At 45.6% G+C, this 20,288-nt stretch overlaps 1 protein-coding gene and 2 long non-coding RNA genes across 4 annotated transcripts in view; 2 read left to right on the plus strand and 1 right to left on the minus strand.

The window, feature by feature from the left end:
- The window catches only part of LOC138359015 (uncharacterized), a 60,599-nt gene that overhangs the window by 24,602 nt on the left and 15,709 nt on the right, over positions 1–20,288 (plus strand). The gene's annotated exons all lie outside the window — the stretch shown is intronic.
- Positions 3,533–6,967, plus strand: LOC123745846 (collagen alpha-2(I) chain-like). 2 transcript variants are annotated; one of them, XM_045726914.2, is made up of 5 exons: positions 3,533–3,688; positions 5,391–5,468; positions 5,631–6,392; positions 6,476–6,666; positions 6,777–6,967. In XM_045726914.2, the coding sequence occupies exons 2-5, from the start codon at positions 5,391–5,393 to the stop codon at positions 6,898–6,900; spliced, it is 1,155 nt and encodes a 384-aa protein (XP_045582870.2). In that variant the 5' UTR covers positions 3,533–3,688; the 3' UTR covers positions 6,901–6,967. The 2 variants fall into 2 exon arrangements, with proteins under 2 accessions (XP_045582870.2, XP_069173673.1); XM_069317572.1 differs by lacking the exon at positions 3,533–3,688 and adding an exon at positions 4,990–5,034.
- Positions 13,143–18,694, minus strand: LOC123745845 (uncharacterized). The gene is made up of 3 exons (XR_006771423.2): positions 16,721–18,694; positions 15,453–15,524; positions 13,143–15,308 (listed from the first exon to the last, which is right to left on the minus strand). It is a non-coding gene; the product is annotated as an uncharacterized lncRNA (long non-coding RNA).

Below are 20,288 nucleotides of genomic sequence, written 5' to 3' on the forward strand. Positions count from 1 at the left end.
ACTTGAATGTGAAAGAGAACAACCCGCCAAACACACCGAAACTACGACGTTGGTACAACGTTCGAACAAGTTTTAACACCTCCTAACCAGTTATAACAACCAATATAGCAAGTTGTCACAACGTTCTAATACGTCATAAACACGTTAAGCCAAGATGTAACAACTTTATTGCAAGTTGTAACAAGCGGAAAAAAGAGACAGTTTCGTTTTGTGTTTCCAGGGAATATACTTCACCTGATTTCTAGAGCAGCAAATGAAAAATTGTTGGGCGCGTTTCCTCTCACCTTATGTTTCTGTTCACCTATCAGTAAATAGGTGCCCAGGCGTTAGCTCCTTGAAGAGTTGCATCTTTGGGAGGGTCAGTAGTTCGACCATTGATGATGTGACGATGTGCATAGAATTTTGTAACTAGCTCATCAAGATTGTAACTTGCTTAGCTAAATGAATTATGGGGTTCAGTCCCTAAGCCCATTATGTGCCTCTGTAACCCTTTCCACTACCGCCCACAAGATGGGTATGGGGTAACGATGGGGGTGCATAATAAATGGAGTAATGGGGTAAAATGGTAAATGGTAAAGGGTAAATGGTAAACGGTAAAGGGTAATGGTAAAGGGTAAATGGGGTAAATGGGGTGCATAATAAATGGGGTAACGATGGGGTGCATAATAAATGAACTATAATTAAAAACTATAATACAGACGTAGTATAAAGTAAGTTTAAGTTAAGAACATAATGAAATATGGACAGAGGAAACTGCAGCCGTTATCTATCTACAGTCTATCTTTAGATAAGATAGATTGGGCAGACCTAAACATGGGAGATAAACTGTTCTTGGGACATGAATAATATTAATTAGCCATGGGTGACATAACAGTAGATTATGATGGAGATTCAAATTATAACAAGTTTAAACGTATTAGGCAATGTTCTCACAGACCAAAGTGTGGGGGCGTTATCCTATGTTATTATGTAAATATTTACACCACCTTTCACACGCTCCTGAGTGATCAACATCTGAGTATATGGTTAAGCGCAACTTTACGGTTAATACAGTTGGTACCCTGTTGTTGTTTAAGATTCAGCTACTGGAACTAAAAGTTCTAAGTAGCACGGGCTATGGTGAGCCCGTAGTGGACTTACCTGGCACAGGAGCAGTGCTGTGTTGGTACCCAGGATCCAGTCCTGTTACTCTTCTTGATCTCCTGGCCATGTCACCTCTGTTCCCGAATGCCGATGTGCCCGCGGAGATGTCTTCTATGGGAGTGTGGTCAGTTGTCCTTTCTACCATCCTGATATTCTGAGAACTAGAGTTGTTAGTAATAAAGATATCCGCCTGGATGCTATCCCTCGTAACTCCTTTCATACCCAAAGGAGAGTCCTTTCATACCCAAAGGAGAGTCCTTTCATACCCAAAGGAGAGTCCTTTCATACCCAAAGGAGAGTCCTTTCATACCCAAAGGAGAGTCCTTTCATACCCAAAGGAGAGTCCTTTCATACCCAAAGGAGAGTCCTTTCATATCCAAAGGAGAGTCCTTTCATATCCAAAGGAGAGTATTCCCAGTAGCCGCGCTCACTCTCACAATATCAGGATGACGGAAGCTATAAGCAGGCGATGAGTCACAATAACGTGGGTGAAGAATGTTGACCAGACCACACACTAGAAGGTGAAGGGACGACGACGTTTCGGTCCGTCTTGGACCATTCTCAAGTCGATTGTGAGAATGGTCCAGGACGGACCGAAACGTCGTCGTCCCTTCACCTTCTAGTGTGTGGTCTGGTTAAACACGGAAACTATAACTGACCTTTCGGGTTATTCATGCCCGTGTAACCTCTAGGGTGGCTTAATCTTTATCAATCAATCAATCAATCAATCAATCAATCAATCAATAATGCCATGTGTGTGTGTGTGTGTGAGGTTGAGAGAGAATGAGGAAGAGAGAGCGAGAGAGAGAGGGCGAGAGAGAGGGACAGACAGACTGACAGATATCCTGTGGAAACTCTGGTAACATAGTCAAATGTTCTAGTTTGATTGTTACTCTCTGAATCTCTAAATCCCATAGATCAAACCAGACGTGTGCTCGGAGTACCCAAGAAGCAGGTTTAGAATCCTCAACATGACTTATTTTGTTCCCTTGGAGTAAATTTAGATTAATTTAATTTTCAACTGTTTCGGATGCTTGAAACAAGGTCTGGTAAGAACTACCACTTCTCATGATGCGTGAATACTAATATTTACAGCTGGGATCAAGCCAACTCTTACTGCTAGTCTTGGTAGAGGCTTCCAGCTAGTTAGCATCTAAGACAGGGATAAGGAAGACTTCATCAAGAGCGTTATCACCAGAAGTGAGTTTACTTGTTATTAGTGTTTAAGTTGTAAATTATTGAAATACATGTGCATTAAACTTTAAATATGGTCATCCTGCTGGACAAAGAGGCCAAGAATTTATCTAAAACAAATATTTTTGTTAGGTGGGATCCAGTTGATGTGGAGCAGCAGCAAGGAGCGAGGCAGGAGGACCTGGAGCATCCTGGTACACTGTCCGACACCAGCTGGTCTCTCACTGGAGGGTCAGTGTGGCTGGTCTTACTTTATTACTTTGTCATACAGCTCAAATTGTCATGCCATACTGGGTGTTGGGTAGATCTTTAAGTGCAGGTTACTCGTAAGGCCTTCAATGGTTGTAGGGTCATTAAAGATCAAGAATAACTTAAGATTTCTTAAATCATATTTTAAGTAATATAATAATTGTGATGTTAATAACTCTTCCCTCCCGTCCTCAGGCTCGGGCGACCACGGCCAGACAACAGGGAAGGCGACGAGGACTGTCTCTGGGTACTGAAGAACATCTTAACGGCATAAAGCGGCACAACATTGCCCGTCACCACGTCAAGTCTGTCGTCTGAGACGCCACCCTTTGATATTTTCTTGCCAGAAAATGCCATAGTTTCCTGAATGGTGTAGTTGTAAAATATTAAAATTTAAACTAACTTATATTCTACACACCTGTAGACCCCATCAACAGCCTCGTTCACACCTGTAGACCCCACCGACAGCAACGTTCACACTTGTGGAGTCCTACAACAAAATAGATATAGCTAGCAAAATTGACAGTAGCCATTGTGTAACAAATACACACATATATATGTCACTCGCCCGGCACTGTTTATCTCAGTTAAAACTGCGTGTATATAACAACAGCAGACATTGGGTTGAACACACTCATAACGGGTTCATATTATGTTAGAATACCATACAGTATATTAGTTCCATGCAACCCTTGTAATATTTAGTCCATAGATCTGCGGTTGAGGAAACACTGTCCTAAACGACCCAAGGACCACCTGTCCCACTGGGTGTTGGGGCGTGTGTGGGAAGACTGTGCTAAGCCACTGAGTGTCACTTACGGGTCCATAATGGTCACTTTGCCTCGTTCTCACCGGCAGTTAGGTTCTGTTGTGCCACAATAAATATACTAACTACTAATACAATGTTAACTTTAGGGAAACAAAGAGTGTTAGAGGATTACGAGTGAGTGTGTAAATACTGGGGTAAAGAAGGGGTGTATTATGAGAGGCAGCGACCATGAGGAGGGTGTGAGGGAGGTGTTGAGGCGGGCAGGTGGGGCCCAGCTCCTCACTCTCCTCCTCACCTTCACGCCAGTAACATCGTCTCTCCTCGTCTTGCAAGGTATTAAGTTAATAGTTTTGACTTCTTGTTATTAGTTTAAAGTGTAATGTTTTAGTTATTTAGGTAATTTATCGAAGAGTTAAGTGTTATCTTGCCCGTTATTTGCTCAAAATTGTGATGGTTTTGTTTGGTTAGTGTGTAATATTTATTAACTAACACTTGACTTTCATACTCAAAGTACTAAGTGTTATTATTGAAACGCTATAATCCATAGTTTTCAATCATTACTTAAACTAGTCTCTTTCCACGGTCGTTATCTTGTTGTAGTAATTGTGAACACTTCAATCCATATTAAGACTTTTAACCAAATGTTTGGTGATTCTTAATAGTACTAAATAGGGGGGGGGGTCGATTTTTAACCGTACTCTTAAGAAATTATGCATTTGACCATAGAAACATTCGGCGGTGGCATTATAGTATGTTAATGGAAATATTTGGATAATGATTTTTTTCCCTTATATAAAATGCCGCTTCAACCTGGATCTCTAAACAACCCTGTAAAAAGGGCCCTTGAAAGTACTTCTGAGCAATACAGGGATTTGAGTCTAGGCTTTACTCATATAATCTAAAGAATGGAATTTAACTAGGTTCTAGTTAGTACTTTGTGTAGTACTTTGAGACTACCGTCTGATAACGGCAAAAAAATTCTATAAAATTCTTGACTTGCTCTGAATGGGGGAACGGGGTGACCCCATCATTAACTTAAGATGCCTGACATAATCAAACTTCCCCTATTAATGGTACTGTAGTGACTTGGGCAATAGTCTTACTAGTTTAGTATTACCATGATGCATGATTTTTCTACCTTCATCAATTACTTTCTGGTACTGTACCCTTACTATATTGTTCCTTGTAGCTGAAGAGCTAGCTTTGTATTTTATAGCTATACATGTCCAGCTGCGTAAGTCTCTTCACTTTTTTAGTTTTTCTCCATACTCTACCTCTTGTATAAATGTTCAAAATCGCTAATCTCTGAAAGTTCTTCAAAATTCCTTTTGAAATTTTGAATAACTTCCACTCGAACCACTTTTTTCATGTACATGTCGCAGTTAAAAATTAACTACACGCAATCTGTTGCACCGGAAAAAAAAAACTTAAATGTTAGATTCCCTTTCAGTGTTTCGGATTGCTTTGATAAATTGAATTTTCATATTTAGACTTCATTTTGATTCAATTTGATTGCATTTAATGAGCCGTGTTTACCGTTCATTTCGTTAGTCAGTTTTTTTCATCTGTTAATTGATCTCGGTTTTCCGAGATTGTAACATCGGATAATTTGGGAACGCATCAGACAAGGGAGACTGGACGGTATGAGGATGGGCGTAGAGAATGGGGAATGGGGACAGGTGGGTAGAGAATGTTTGGGAGGACGGAAATATTATGGGGGGGGGGGGGGCGAGTTTAGAGGGGGTTGCTGTGGCTCTATAATGAGCATGCGTTGCTGAACTACAGCAGCGCGTGGCTGGGTACAGCTAGTATCATTTCTGAAGATTGCCATGTCATTGACTATAATCTACTAAAAAAAAAAAAAAGAGCAAAAAATCTTCATTCACACCCCCCCCCCTTTTTACTCCCACTAGTTTAAGTAGGCATTTTTTGTTGCGTTAAATCTTAAGGATTAGTTTATTTTCTTCATAATCTGACTATAATTTTTGTTCAAAAGTGGGTCTATTCGGTTGTTTAACAAGTCTACATATTGCAGATGCGGTGTTCTATTCCAATATTGGTGGCCTCTATCTTCTATGTGGCCGGTGTGACGAGCCAGTACCAACCATTACAGGCATAGTTAACCTCTCCCTGTTGTAAACTAATCTTTTTTTTTTTTTTTTTTTTTGTAAATTGTTGATTAAAAAATTTTTACTGCCGCTATAAGTTGTGCTTTTCAAAGTAACTATTTAAACTATAGTTATACTTACAAGTTTTTTACACTTTAACTTTACAGACCCTGGGTGTCCCGAAGTCCTCCAGTACTTCACCTGGTTTTGACGGCATTCCCAGGGACACTAGTCAACCACTTCCTGGATTAATTGAAGCAATCGGGAGCCTGCCGAGTAGCGCTCAACCTATCGCAGCTGAAGACGCCTTTATCCTCCAAGGCCCTGGCAGCGGCCTCTTGCCCGACGCAGGCCAGCACAGGGGAAGTTTTGCTGATGGACGATATTTTCCCCAAGACTTTCACAGTGGTGTAGCTCCCGGTCCTGATGTCGGCCAGGGTGTCTTTGGTGGTCCCGGTCCTAATGTCGGCCAGGGTGTCTTTGGTGGTCCCGGTCCTAATGTCGGCCAGGGTGTCTTTGGTGGTCCCGGTCCTAATGTCGGCCAGGGTGTCTTTGGTGGTCCCGGTCCTAATGTCGGCCAGGGTGTCTTTGGTGGTCCCGGTCCTAATGTCGGCCAGGGTGTCTTTGGTGGTCCCGGTCCTAATGTCGGCCAGGGTGTCTTCGGTGGTCCCGCTACCATATTCAGCGGTGGCAGGTTGGACCAGGTGTCCGTTCCGCGGGTCGCAGTGGGCAGCACTGGACCTTCTGGAAGTATTGTCAGACCGGTTGGCGTCCCTCAGGTCAGGAGGGTGGACGATGTCTTCCATCCCACTGTCACCCAAGTTGTCACCGTCGACCGTTGCGTCACTGTCACCGACCAAGCCTTCAACAGTGTGGCAGTAACCTTAACGTCCTTCAGCGTGCAGACTGTCACCGTCGGAACACGCTCGGTAAGTTTACAGTAACAGTGCCATATTAATACAATAACACACGCATCATCTTCCAGCTTATAACCTTCTCTTCTACAACACAGGTGCTACACACTCCCGTTGATGACCGGGTCGCTCTCCAGACGTCTGTCTTTGTCCGGCCAACGTCAGTAACGTTAACGGAAGTGAAGTCTGACTTCAGGATCGTGACGGAAACGTCACTAAGTTACGTGACCCTCGCTCACACGTCCTACATAATCAGCCAGTACACCTACACCACTCCGGCCACCCAGGTGTAAGTATAGAATACACTGTGTGTGATTGTGGTGTGTGTGTGTGTGTGTGTGTGGGGGGGGGGTGTTGGTAACATTACCTCATGTTAATGACTTATATTTTGTCTTGCAGGTTGACGTACACAGCGACGGTGGTACACACGAATATTAACACCAAGAGCACAACCTTCACCAACTACCGGACAGTGACGGACACTGTGTACATTAACAGCGGCTACGGCTACCGTCCTCAATAAATGGCTCTTAAGACAAAACTCTTGCATTGTTGTAAGAAATATAGAGTAAACTTAAGTAATGGCTAAATATTTTATTAAACTATTTCTAGATCAACAAGTTTTGGTTTAATGTAGTAAATGATAGCTAGAGGAGAGTCCACTATGGGCTCGCCAAAGCCCGTTCTACTTGGAACTTTTCTTAAGTAGTCGGATCTTAAAGTTCGACAAAATAGGAAACTTGCCTTGGCAAGTTTTAACAATCTTTCTCACTTGTATAGGCTTAGTCTTCTACTAGAAACAGTGGCTACCAAAAAATTCGTTGGTAAGGCAAAGCCAGGCACCGTAGAACTCTTAAATAGTGCTCTTGAAGGCTGTGATCATGCCTACCACACACTTTTCTGTAACTGGCCGGAACATTTAAGTGGGACTAAAGTTAATTTGTCGCACTGTGCAGCCCGTCCTCCTAAACAAAGGCTAAAGTCCATTTCATGAAGCCCCAGTTTATGAATGGTATAACAAGACTCTAAACTGATCATGCAAGCTGTCCTCGGACAAAATCCATTCCACCCAGCTGTCGACCCCCAGAGTGTGTCATAAACTTTTGATGTGCTGTTCATTCCAAATTAGGTAATTCTCGAATATAAATTAATATCTTGGCATACTGTGATCATTATTATTAAAGGCATTGGTTAGGTGGTTTAGGTCCTGTTGGCGATTATTTGTAGTATGTGGGCGAAGCATTTTCAGCGAAGTACTTGTTCTGGAAGTGTTCAGACGTAATCGTGTACAGTTCTGCATTCATAAACGGCTACATGGTTTTTCCTGGCTTGTTGCATTCTTTAATTACTTTATTCATAAACGGGGTCTTTAAATGAGCATGCGGATGCTGCCGCCAAGGAAGCTGTCTGCTCTTGTCTCGTCTCTTGTAAAGGTATTCCATATTCCTACTTTCACCAGGGTATCCATTCCTCCATCCTTACCCGTTGGCAGGCTTCTTGGTCGTCTGTTACTGGCAACAAACTACGTACTCTTAAATGTTTCCTCGTGGCCGTCCTCCTACCACCTTAACCGGCGATGGGAAACGGCTTTGGCGAGGTTGCGTATTGGCCATACTCGCTTAACCCATGGTCACTTGATGGAGTGTCGCCCTGCTCCTTATTGCCCTAATTGCATTGTCCCTCTTACGGTCGTGCATGTCTTTCTTGAATGTCTCGACTTCCGGGACGAGCGTGTGGGGGGGAACGCTTTAAAGCATCTCAAAGTGTAAACTGCACGAGACGTTTCCTTTTAAATAAAATTGGTTCTTTATTCCTTTACCTTGCAAACGTCTTGTGGTACTCGGCTAGTTTGCGAGGGTTGAGCTTTGGCTCTTTGGTCCTGCCTCTAGACTGTCGGTAGACTATTGTAGAGTTTCTAGAGCCTATTGGGCTCTTGTTAACTCTACACTTGAAACGGTGTGTAGTGTCTCCAAGACATCAGTCGAATACATATGATTTTGGCTAGACACAAAAAAGATTTCTAATGTAGCTCATTTGGGTACAAAGCTTAAACTAGTGTCGCCATGTTAATGTTACACCCATGCTAAAAGGTTTTTTGTCCACTGTAAATTCCAGAGAATTTTGTAGGTGATCCCTAGTTTTCCAGGGACTTTAGGTTTAGCTCCTGTAGCCTTTCCTCGTACCTCTTGGTCCTTGGACTAGTCTGGCGGCATACCTCAATCTTATGTTTGTCTTGTCTAACTATGTATAGACTCCAGGCTGGTGCTGCATTCTCACATCAGACCAATCCTCGAGTGGTATGAGAGCTTCTGAATGACTATTTAAAAGTTAACCAAAGCACTTGTTGGCCAATCTAGCATATCCCGCTGATGTAATTTTGATGTGGGCTCCTGGGGATAGGTTTAGTGTTATCAGCCCCCAGATCTATTTGACTTGCAGGATTTCATCTCCCACATGATGCATAGTATTCGGCCTCCTGCTTCCTTCACCTAATTTAATTACTTTCCAGTATTAAACTTATCCATTTTCTAGATCATTCCACCAGGTTTTTCCAGGTTGTCTATAGTCTTCATCAGTCTTGATTATTCCCAGATTTGTTTTTGCATCGGAACTCGGAGGGAGGAGTATCATCTAGAAGACCGCTTACATACATCTGAAACAGGATGGGTCCAAATTGAGCCCTGTGGGAATCCGCTGGTGACATCTCATCACTGATGTCACTCCCTCTTCCCCAAGTTAATATTTCTTGTTGCTTGGATATTCCTTTATCCACTGGACCACTTTACCCAGCCTTTCCTTAGTTCTGTTTCCCATGGTATCCCAATTAAGTTCATATATTCATATTTTCATTTCTAAATATCTTTATTTTCCTCTTCGGTAAAACACTTTCTTTCAGATCCTTTGCTTGGGTAGAAAATCCTTACCTCGACCAGATACTGCAACGTCAATACGCTGTGGTCACTCATTCCCGTGGGGGGGGGGGGGGGTTCACATTTGACTTCCCTTATGTCTTTTTACAGGGGAATATCCGGTAGTCTAGCTGGTTCGCCTCGTTATTGTGGGTCCCTTGACTTGTTGGCTCAGTTTCTTGCTGCCACGTCAGAGTTTAGCTCGCCATGTATCTGCACCTCATTGTTCTCCATTCGCAGTTTAATTCCGTAGTTGAAGTCGCCCATAATTGTCTGGATCCATTCCTGCAGGCAACTGAAGCTGCTCTTGTATAAATAGTTGCCCGTTTTATCGAACTCCTGGGTCTTCTGTCATTTAATGGAGGGTTGTAAGTGACAATGGGTGGACCTAAAACAATAGTAGCATAGTTTACGTAGTTTTTGAAACGTTCACAGGCTGGGATATCCGTCTCTTCAAAATTAAAGTACTTATCAGCAGGGCTATTCTTCTCCCTTCCCACTTTGCTTACTATATAGTAGTCCTGCAGAAACAGCGTTTATGATGCCTAAATTTAGTTTCTGAGCCCTTTACATCTGTGTTTACTTCCTGCACCCTATCGGCTAGTTCACTTTATTAGTAATCCCATTGATGTTAGAGTACATTACCTTGAAGCTCGCTTTCCTATATCCATTATCTCCCTCCCCACTGGTGTAGTAAGCTGTTCCATGGGCAGGGCTACTTGGCTATGCTCTACCTCCTATGGTGGTAGTTACCAGGGGTCGGGTGGTGGATGGAGGGTTTAGATCTTGCCTTGGGCTGCTTGGTGCAGGAAGACCAGGCATTGTGTAGGGAGAGGGAAGGGTTTGGACTTTGGGTGGGGGGGGGGGTGTTGGTTCTCTAGGGGTTCCTGAACTGATTCGGGTTCCACACTTCCCTCTGGGATTGGAGGCTATGGCTCCCTTCCATCACTCTGGATGAATACCTTTCTGTATTTCATTGAATTTTGTAGTTTGCTCTTTACTAGAATGTCCTCTTTGGTGGCTTCGTTCCTGAATGAGGCCACCATATCAATCGACTAGAATGACGCCATTTATACATAGATTTTTGTTGCATTGTCCAAAACAGAAAGCCTTCTCTGCATGGATAAGCCCCTTCCTTTTGTATCTCAGCATCCCCGACACTGAAGCTTTGTCCTTGGCTCTCCACTCTTCCTGCCTGGAACCTTCTTGTTCCCTAATGCCTACCCCGACTACAGCGCGCGCGCGCGCTCTCTCTCTCTCTATCTCTATCTCTCCATCCATTAGCTTCCTGTGAAGTTACTTTCATTGCAACTTCCTTGACCGTGGACATGGCTTCTGGAGTCTTCCTCAACATTTCAGCCAAGGTCCCTACCATTGTAGAGGTCCCTGCTGTTGCTATATTACCTGCTACCTGCGGGGTTGATGGCCAGAAGTTGTTGTATTTCCTCCTGCTCTGTTCCATCTGTAGTTTAATTAGGGTTTCTCCTCATGACTGATTTCCCTCCAAGCACGAGCGATCTCCTCCAGTGGAAAAATCGTCCTGTCCCTCTCCACCACCTGTGTTTTATTATCCTACCATCATGATACTTTTTGGGGATGTTGGGTTAGTGTTGAGCTTCAAGGGGTCAGAGAGATGAAGGGACAGGAAGGAAGACAGGTTGATGCGGGAGGGGGGGGGGAGGAGCCGGGACAGAGCTACAGAAGAGTTAAGGGAAAAGAAAAGAGGGGGGCGGGGGGGGGGGGGGGAGAGAGAAAGGGAGGAAGATATATAAATGAGGGGGAGTTGGGGACAAGTGGAGAAGAGCTGTGGAGGTTGTGGTGGGCGGGCAGGTGCACTTGGGTGCAAGTTCGGTGCAGGTGTACTTAGTGCAAGTGTACTTGGGTGCAAGTTCGGTGCAGATGCACTTGAGTGCAGGTGCACTTAGTGCAAGTTCGGTGCAGGTGCACTTAGTGCAAGTGTACTTGGGTGCAAGTTCGGTGCAGATGCACTTGAGTGCAGGTGCACTTAGTGCAAGTTCGGTGCAGGTGCACTTAGTGCAAGTTCGGTGCAGGTGCACTTAGTGCAAGTTCGGTGCAGGTGCACTTGGGTGCAAATTCGGTGCAGGTGCACTTAGTGCAAGTTCGGTGCAGGTGCACTTAGTGCAAGTTCGGTGCAGGTGCACTTAGTGCAAGTTCGGTGCAGGTGCACTTGGGTGCAAATTCGCTGCAGGTGCACTTAGTGCAAGTGTACTTGAGTGCAAGTTCGGTGCAGGTGCACTTAGTGCAAGTTCGGTGCAGATGCACTTGGGTGCAGGTGTACTTGGGTGCAAGTTCGGTGCAGGTGCACTTAGTGCAAGTTCGGTGCAGGTGTACTTGGGTGCAAGTTCGGTGCAGGTGTACTTGGGTGCAAGTTCGGTGCAGGTGTACTTGGGTGCAAGTTCGGTGCAGGTGCACTTGGGTGCAGGTGCACTTAGTGCAAGTTCGGTGCAGGTGCACTTAGTGCAAGTTCGGTGCAGGTGCACTTAGTGCAAGTTCGGTGCAGGTGCACTTAGTGCAAGTTCGGTGCAGGTGCACTTAGTGCAAGTTCGGTGCAGGTGCACTTAGTGCAAGTTCGGTGCAGGTGCACTTAGTGCAAGTTCGGTGCAGGTGCACTTGGGTGCAAATTCGGTGCAGGTGCACTTAGTGCAAGTTCGGTGCAGGTGCACTTGGGTGCAAATTCGCTGCAGGTGCACTTAGTGCAAGTGTACTTGAGTGCAAGTTCGGTGCAGGTGCACTTAGTGCAAGTTCGGTGCAGATGCACTTGGGTGCAGGTGTACTTGGGTGCAAGTTCGGTGCAGGTGCACTTAGTGCAAGTTCGGTGCAGGTGTACTTGGGTGCAAGTTCGGTGCAGGTGTACTTGGGTGCAAGTTCGGTGCAGGTGTACTTGGGTGCAAGTTCGGTGCAGGTGTACTTGGGTGCAAGTTCGGTGCAGGTGTACTTGGGTGCAAGTTCGGTGCAGGTGCACTTAGTGCAAGTTCGGTGCAGGTGCACTTAGTGCAAGTTCGGTGCAGGTGCACTTAGTGCAAGTTCGGTGCAGGTGCACTTAGTGCAAGTTCGGTGCAGGTGCACTTGAGTGCAAGTTCGGTGCAGATGCACTTGAGTGCAAGTTCGGTGCAGATGCACTTGAGTGCAAGTTCGGTGCAGATGCACTTGAGTGCAAGTTCGGTGCAGATGCACTTGAGTGCAAGTTCGGTGCAGGTGCACTTGAGTGCAAGTGTACTTGGGTGCAAGTTCGGTGCAGGTGCACTTAGTGCAAGTTCGGTGCAGGTGCACTTAGTGCAAGTGTACTTGGGTGCAAGTTCGGTGCAGATGCACTTGAGTGCAAGTTCGGTGCAGGTGCACTTGGGTGCAGGTGTACTTGGGTGCAAGTTCGGTGCAGATGTACTTGGGTCGAGCGGGAATACGGATGGCCACTAGCAGGCCCTTCAGTGTTACCCAACTGCCTATCGAATGAGCTAATATGAAATTTTTAAAGAGTTTCAAGTTATGCTAACTCTCCATACACCAGATGACCTAGAAAGAGCTACCCATCAGCCAACATTCCCGCTCAGCACAAACTAGTTTAGTGCTGTCTTTTCTTAGTCATGGATTGCTGGCGTTATGAGGAGGTTGGTAGAAATCTTGCCCAGGTACTGCAGGTTTCCATGTAGTGGTTGACGTCTGTCCTCTCTATCCATCAAGTGTCGGTCACTGCAGAATACTTTCCACACAGATCATTATGGGTGCTCTAGTAACACTGCTATTCTAGACATTCCATACTTAGTTATCAAATCAAGGCACCAAGCCGGGGAGGCTATATAGCACCATTAAGAGTGCGGGATAGTCAAAAGACGCTAAATATTATTAAGGATGTCAATACGAGTGCAAGTTCATACTTGTGACATACATTTATACAAAAGTGTATAAGGCAAATAACATCAAATGCATCAGATTCACCAAGGATACTATAGAGGGATAGGTGACCGCGAGGGACAGTCGGGAAGCAAGACCCACGCCCATTCTGGAAATCAGGACATTCAACAAGGATATGCACGACCGTAAGAGGGACAATACAATTTGGACAACAAGGATGAGGGCAGCTCTCCATTAAGTGCCTGAGTTATGTATCAGCCAGACCCACTTAACGGCTAGAGCCGTTTCCCACCGCCGTTTCCCGTGGTAGGAGGAAGGCCATGGGAGACAACACTTAAGAGCACGCAGCTTGTTGAGAGTAACAGAAGAGTAACAGAAGACCAACGACCCCAACAATGGGCAAGGATTGAGGAATGAATAACTGGATAGAAGTCTGAAAAAGAAATATCTTTACAGAAGATGGGACAGGTGCGGACAGCTTCCTTAACGGCAGTGCCCGCACATTCATTTAAGGAAACCACCAATATGGCTGGGAACCCAGCAAAACTCGACTGTCTTAAATCTGCTGGAGATAAATAGTCAATATTGAAGTTCGATGACCACAGGATTATGACTCCAGAGCTATGAGAGTCACTGCTTGAGTCAACTACAACAACAGCAGGAAGAATTACAGTGAGAAAGCCGTTGACAAAAAGCAAACAAAATTGCATAAAGTTCAGCCGTGAAGATGCTAGTCTCTTGAGGAAGGCGACACACATTGTTGTTTCCTGACTGCACCCGAGTAGCCTACACTCAGCAGACCTAGACCCATCTGTGACGACGGAGATGGAGCGAGAGTGTGAAGAAAAGTGAGCAAGCAAAAGGCGTTTCAGAACTGTAGGACGGAGTAATGACCTGCATGGCTAACGTTATACAAAACCTAGGAAGAGGGACCCTCCATGGGGGCAAGGTCTGAATGACACGATGAAAAACACTGGCGACACGAACCGAGAGAAACTTGCAAGCGAGACAACCGTACAGAAAGGGAACAGGGCCCACAGGAGGGGTAACGGTCAAAGTACGACATTAGCAAGAGTGTTTTAAAGGGACCAGGCAAAGTAGCGAGGGCAATAGCGATCACTGCGATCCTGTAGAGACTGGATACCGGTCTCATCATACAAACTCTGAATATGATCGAACGAAAGGCACCACTTGCTCTCCGAAACAAAAACGGGCGTCCTACTGCGGACGTTTCTTCCAGGCTGCACGCTTACAGCAGTCTGCATTCCACCAGGGAATGCACTTTCGCGTACCCGAGGGTAGAGCGAGGAACAGAGCAGAGGGCAGCTTAAAACTGCCATGAAAGAGGAAGGCTCAGGGAAGAGGTAGATCAGAGAGGTCGGAAAGAGTAGCACACAAGGTGAAGAGGTTCTAGTCAGCCCTGGCAAACTGCCACCTAGGGAAAGAGGGGAGGGCAGAGAGATGACAAGGATGGGGAAAAGTTCACTTATGTAGGTCATCAAGAACTCACCAGGCAAAGTCCAAATATAGATAAGATAAGCAGAGAAAAAGATCAAGACAGGAAAAGGTGAGAGTGCGGGAGTCAACATGAGTAGACTCACCAGAATTCAGAAGACAAAAGGGTCAAGGCAGCAGCCGACTGGTGTCCCGACCAAAGGAGACCGAAAGGAATCGAATGAGCAAGTGTAGGTGACGACGCCGAGCACCCCAAGTAAGAGGAGGAGGAGGAGGAGGAGGAGGAGGAGGAGGGTGGGTGGGTGGGTGGGGGGGGGGGGGGGGGTTGTAAAAGGCGCAGTTGTGACAACTGGATAAGGTCGTCACCACTGGGGACTTAACCCCACCACAGAGGTGGGAGGGCAGCGCGCACCCGCGCACACACACAGTCAGGAGAGTCCAAGAAGGAACATTGTAGACCCCGCTACATTGGGCCCATGACAGAGCCCGGTCTTCCAACACAGTAACTCGGGGGGCCTGGTCAGGAACAATGTTTCATCGGCGCTGCTCAGCTCAAGTCGGGGCCCTGCCAGGACCTTTCAGGGTGAAGGCGTCGCTACTACAGCGTGTAGTGTTTAATTCAGGTAGTGGGCGACCCGCATCTCTGAAAACTGTTGCCAAGAGCAACCGACACATCCAAGTTCTGAAAACCAGGAGCCTGCAAAGACAGATTTAGTTGAACTTTGAGACATTAAAATCATTAATACATTTTAGCCATTATGTACTTCAAAATATAAGAAGATGTAGCAATATTGTCAGATTTGAACTAAAATATCTAAGGACTGGATGTCAAACCCCATACCTGCAGAAACTGGCTAGTCATTCCAGCTAGTTGGGACACCAAGGTCATTAATTAAGACCGTAGACACTGCATCTGCAATAAGTATGTAAAGATTAAAACCTTTGTATAGCCTGTCATACTAACAAGTATGCACAATTAGAAATATGACCTAACGAAATAACATTTAAAAAACAAATTATTAGTGCCAAGATTCTATTAATATGAAATTAACATGGAGCATTACAGATAAATTTTACGAATTTGGTTTATGTAAATGTAGCTCATGAAGTTGGAAAGATACGGCCATTAAATTATTAATAACGAGGCTAGTACAGTTTTGGGTACTAAGCAGTTACCAAATTATGGTTATTATTACAAGTTTAGGTTCGATATTTAAATATAATACCAAGTTCCAGGGAGAGTGTCAGAGTCCTTTTAGTTACACGAAGGTGTATTTAAATGTTACGTGTTTGATAAGTGGCAAACTACCTGGTTTCAGACACGTTAAAAGTTTCAGGTATGCAACTTAAAATAAAAAAACCGTAATGTTTAAGATATTTAGCAATTGGTACATTATTATGGGAAATGTTATTTAATTGATTTAATGTATTAGTCATGATGTTATTAGTCTTAAGAATTAAAGGGTATTCATTTCACAGGAGGAAGTCAAATGTTTATTTAAAACTAGCACTTTTTTACCCCACACTCTAATGTGATTAAAATACCTCAAGAAGACTAGCTACTCAAACTAAGCAAGAGTACTGGCATTTTTAAGTGAAGTCATTTTGCGTTCATGTCATTATCGCTCATTCATTTTAAGAACAACATCCTTCCACCGAAATAGTCAAGGGTCTCAATTTTTCTACACAAATATTTGAAAACTGATGTTAAAGTAACATTTGAGACTAAACTACCTCGGAACGAAGAGGTTATCAATAAAAAGTATAATACATGTTGACGCCATACAAGGTTTAATCTGACTAAAAATGTTTCACATCGTTATGTCGGCATAACCCAATATTTGACAAAAGTTATCAAGTTTCTACATTTTAAAAATATTTTTTTCCGTAACACGATTATTAAGTTAAGTGAAACAACCAATTCAATAGCAAGGTACTCTAGAAAATGTTACCCATTAACAAGCTAACCTCAACACTAAGTTAATATCCAATGGGTCTCGCTGCTAACTTAAATCACCATAACGGTTAACAATTTAAACCACAACGGCTCTTAAACACCTACACAGATCTAAAACTAGGACTTTAAACCAACATTAAAACACACATTACCGTAATATATGAAGAGAAGCAGCCAGACGATGTTACTGGCGTGAAGGCGAGGAGGAGAGTGAAGAGCTGGGCCCCACCTGCCCGCCTCAACACCTCCCTCACACCCTCCTCATGGTCGCTGCCTCTCATACACCCCTTTACCCCAGTATTTACACTCACTCTTAATCCTCTAACACTGTTTCCCTAAAGTTAACGTCGTATTAGTAGTTAGTATATTTATTGTGGCACAACAGACCCTAACTGCCGGTGAGAACGAGGCAAAGTGACCATTATGGACCCGTAAGTGACACTCAGTGGCTTAGCACAGTCTTCCCACACACGCCCCAACACCCAGTGGGACAGGTGGTCCTTGGGTCGTTTCGAGTTTACCTCAGCCTCAAGTTCTCGTACTTTCGGTGAATAACCTTACGTTTATCTGGCCGTAGCCGCTTGGGGCAACTCTGCGAAGCGAGTCACTTAAAGCTAAATAAAATTAGATATGTACAACGTGTCTTAAGATTCAACCTATAGTTATTATAGATAAATTACAAAATAGACACTGTTGCACCAAAAAGAGTTAGTCATTTTTATAGCGGGACTAGGAAAAAGGGCAACATTCAAACCTAATTTTTCCAATGGCACATCTATACCAAGTAATTATCAAAAGGTCAAGCTTTGAAGACTATGTAGACTGTACCTCTGGATAGTCAAAAGCCACAAATTATCACTTAAGATAATACGAGAGAAACACGGTATACAGCGAGAGCCATCAAAGGTAATGGATATACCTAGGATATGCAAATGGATTCTACCTAGGACAAAAACCATCCCGGAAGAATATTATGAAAGCAAGATGTACGACCATCAAAGACTTGACAACTTAACAAGGACGTGCAGAAGACTTTAGGAAAATGCAATTCGGCCATTAAGGAGCAGGGCGTTCCGTTAGGTGTCCACGAGCAGTGGTGTAGGGGAGGCACACTACACAGTTTGAAGCGATATGATAACCAAATAGGTTCAAGAATCTACGTTAGTCGATCGACATTCGAGAGGCGAGACCAAAGAGGCTCAACCTTAGAGTACACAATCCTGAGGGTGATCTGGGTACCCACAGAATAGGTCCTGTGGAACACTTTACTCTGGGGAGATGGTAAGGTGCCAAGCAAGTATTTAACTAGCGGCCAGTTCTAACCTGGCCAGTTTAATGTAATTGTCGCATAACAAAACCAAGCCTCTGAAGGTCAGCCGAAGCGTTTCTCTGCCACCTCTGTTACTTGTGGAGCTAATGGGTGGTTTTTATGGCCCATTTTTGAAGGTTTATAAGACTAGGTTAACACTACAATAGGGCTGTTGAGCCGAGGGAGTAAAGACTTCGTACTGTCAAGTCTCGCCAAGAGTTAAGGGCTTACCACCCATAATGTCAAGCTTCAGTTGTATTACTAATGCACGATACATGGAAGGTGTTGTACAGAGAGGGGAGATGTATGTTAGTCTGGTTTTAAGGTGTTCATACACCAGAATGTAGTTCCGAACTGTACCTGATCACTCTGGTTGTGTGTTCAGGAGAACAGCAGCATCTAAGGGCCTAGTCAGAGACCGAGCCACGAGAACATTGTGTCCAGCAGTACATATCACGTTTATACGAGGTAGGATAAAACTAGTGTTTGAGGTAGCAAATTTAGTATCAAATTCAAAGTTTGTGTCGAGAATCGGCGAGAGGCGTCATCAGGAAGCAAGCTCAGATCAGAAGACTATAGTGACTGGCACATGATCGGGATCTCTTGCTCTTTACCAATTCTATGGTTATCTTAAACCTCTGTATCGGTGCCTCACTCCTAACTCTTCTAACATTATTTCCACCTGCACCGATACAAATCATGGGGTTGTTCCCATTTCCAACCATATCATTAATGACAACTTGGTTTTATGCCTTCGTTGTTGATATTCAGTACAGACGGTCCTCGTTGCCTTCTCTTGACTGGCTTTGGTTGGCTGGACCTGAGGACGAGAAGAAGTTAACAGTAGAAATGTCAGGTTTAAAATAATTACTGCACACTTCCCCCCCCCAACTTAAAGCTGCTAACAATACTACTAGTATAGTAGATAATATTGTGCAAATGAGATTTAATGATTGATAATTAAAAAGTATTTATAAAACCGATTGACAATTTTAGTGCAAGGTTTATAAAGTTGTGAAATTGGGTGTATGTTATAAGATTGGTAAATATTAAATGTTTTCAGTCAATCTACGCTTGTGTATGTGATGTCCTTGTGAGGGAGAGAAGCAGGTAACCTTAGACGTTTTGTGTTTAACTCCGGGGGGGGGGGGGGGTGGTCACTGAGGTACAGTGGTACAGTGCCACACGCAGCACTATGCGCACGGGGGGGGGGGGGTGGTCACTGAGGTACAGTGGTACAGTGCCACACGCAGCACTATGCGCACCGGGGGGGGGGGTGGTCACTGAGGTACAGTGGTAGTGCCACACGCAGCACTATGCGCACCGGGGGGGGGGGGGTGGTCACTGAGGTACAGTGGTAGTGCCACACGCAGCACTATGCGCACCGGGGGGGGGGGTGGTCACTGAGGTACAGTGGTAGTGCCACACGCAGCACTATGCGCACCGGGGGGGGGGGGTGGTCACTGAGGTACAGTGGTAGTGCCACACGCAGCACTATGCGCACCGGGGGGGGGGGTGGTCACTGAGGTACAGTGGTAGTGCCACACGCAGCACTATGCGCACCGGGGGGGGGGGTGGTCACTGAGGTACAGTGGTAGTGCCACACGCAGCACTATGCGCACCGGGGGGGGGGGTGGTCACTGAGGTACAGTGGTAGTGCCACACGCAGCACTATGCGCACCGGGGGGGGGGGGTGGTCACTGAGGTACAGTGGTAGTGCCACACGCAGCACTATGCGCACCGGGGGGGGGGGGGTGGTCACTGAGGTACAGTGGTAGTGCCACACGCAGCACTATGCGCACCGGGGGGGGGGGTGGTCACTGAGGTACAGTGGTAGTGCCACACGCAGCACTATGCGCACCGGGGGGGGGGTGGTCACTGAGGTACAGTGGTAGTGCCACACGCAGCACTATGCGCACCGGGGGGGGGGGTGGTCACTGAGGTACAGTGGTAGTGCCACACGCAGCACTATGCGCACCGGGGGGGGGGGGGTGGTCACTGAGGTACAGTGGTAGTGCCACACGCAGCACTATGCGCACCGGGGGGGGGGGTGGTCACTGAGGTACAGTGGTAGTGCCACACGCAGCACTATGCGCACCGGGGGGGGGGGTGGTCACTGAGGTACAGTGGTAGTGCCACACGCAGCACTATGCGCACCGGGGGGGGGGGGTGGTCACTGAGGTACAGTGGTAGTGCCACACGCAGCACTATGCGCACCGGGGGGGGGGGTGGTCACTGAGGTACAGTGGTAGTGCCACACGCAGCACTATGCGCACCGGGGGGGGGGGTGGTCACTGAGGTACAGTGGTAGTGCCACACGCAGCACTATGCGCACCGGGGGGGGGGTGGTCACTGAGGTACAGTGGTAGTGCCACACGCAGCACTATGCGCACCGGGGGGGGGGGGGGTGG

Source organism: Procambarus clarkii, chromosome 88, assembly GCF_040958095.1.
Source record: "Procambarus clarkii isolate CNS0578487 chromosome 88, FALCON_Pclarkii_2.0, whole genome shotgun sequence".
NCBI classification, from domain to species: Eukaryota; Metazoa; Arthropoda; class Malacostraca; order Decapoda; family Cambaridae; genus Procambarus; species Procambarus clarkii.

Coding starts and splice junctions, on each gene's coding strand:
- LOC123745846 (XM_069317572.1), top strand. CDS start 4,999: ATGAGGATGGGCGTAGAGAATGGGGAATGGGGACAG. Junction 5,035..5,390: donor AGAATGGGGAATGGGGACAG/GTGGGTAGAGAA, acceptor TACATATTGCAG/ATGCGGTGTTCTATTCCAAT. Junction 6,393..6,475: donor TCACCGTCGGAACACGCTCG/GTAAGTTTACAG, acceptor TCTACAACACAG/GTGCTACACACTCCCGTTGA.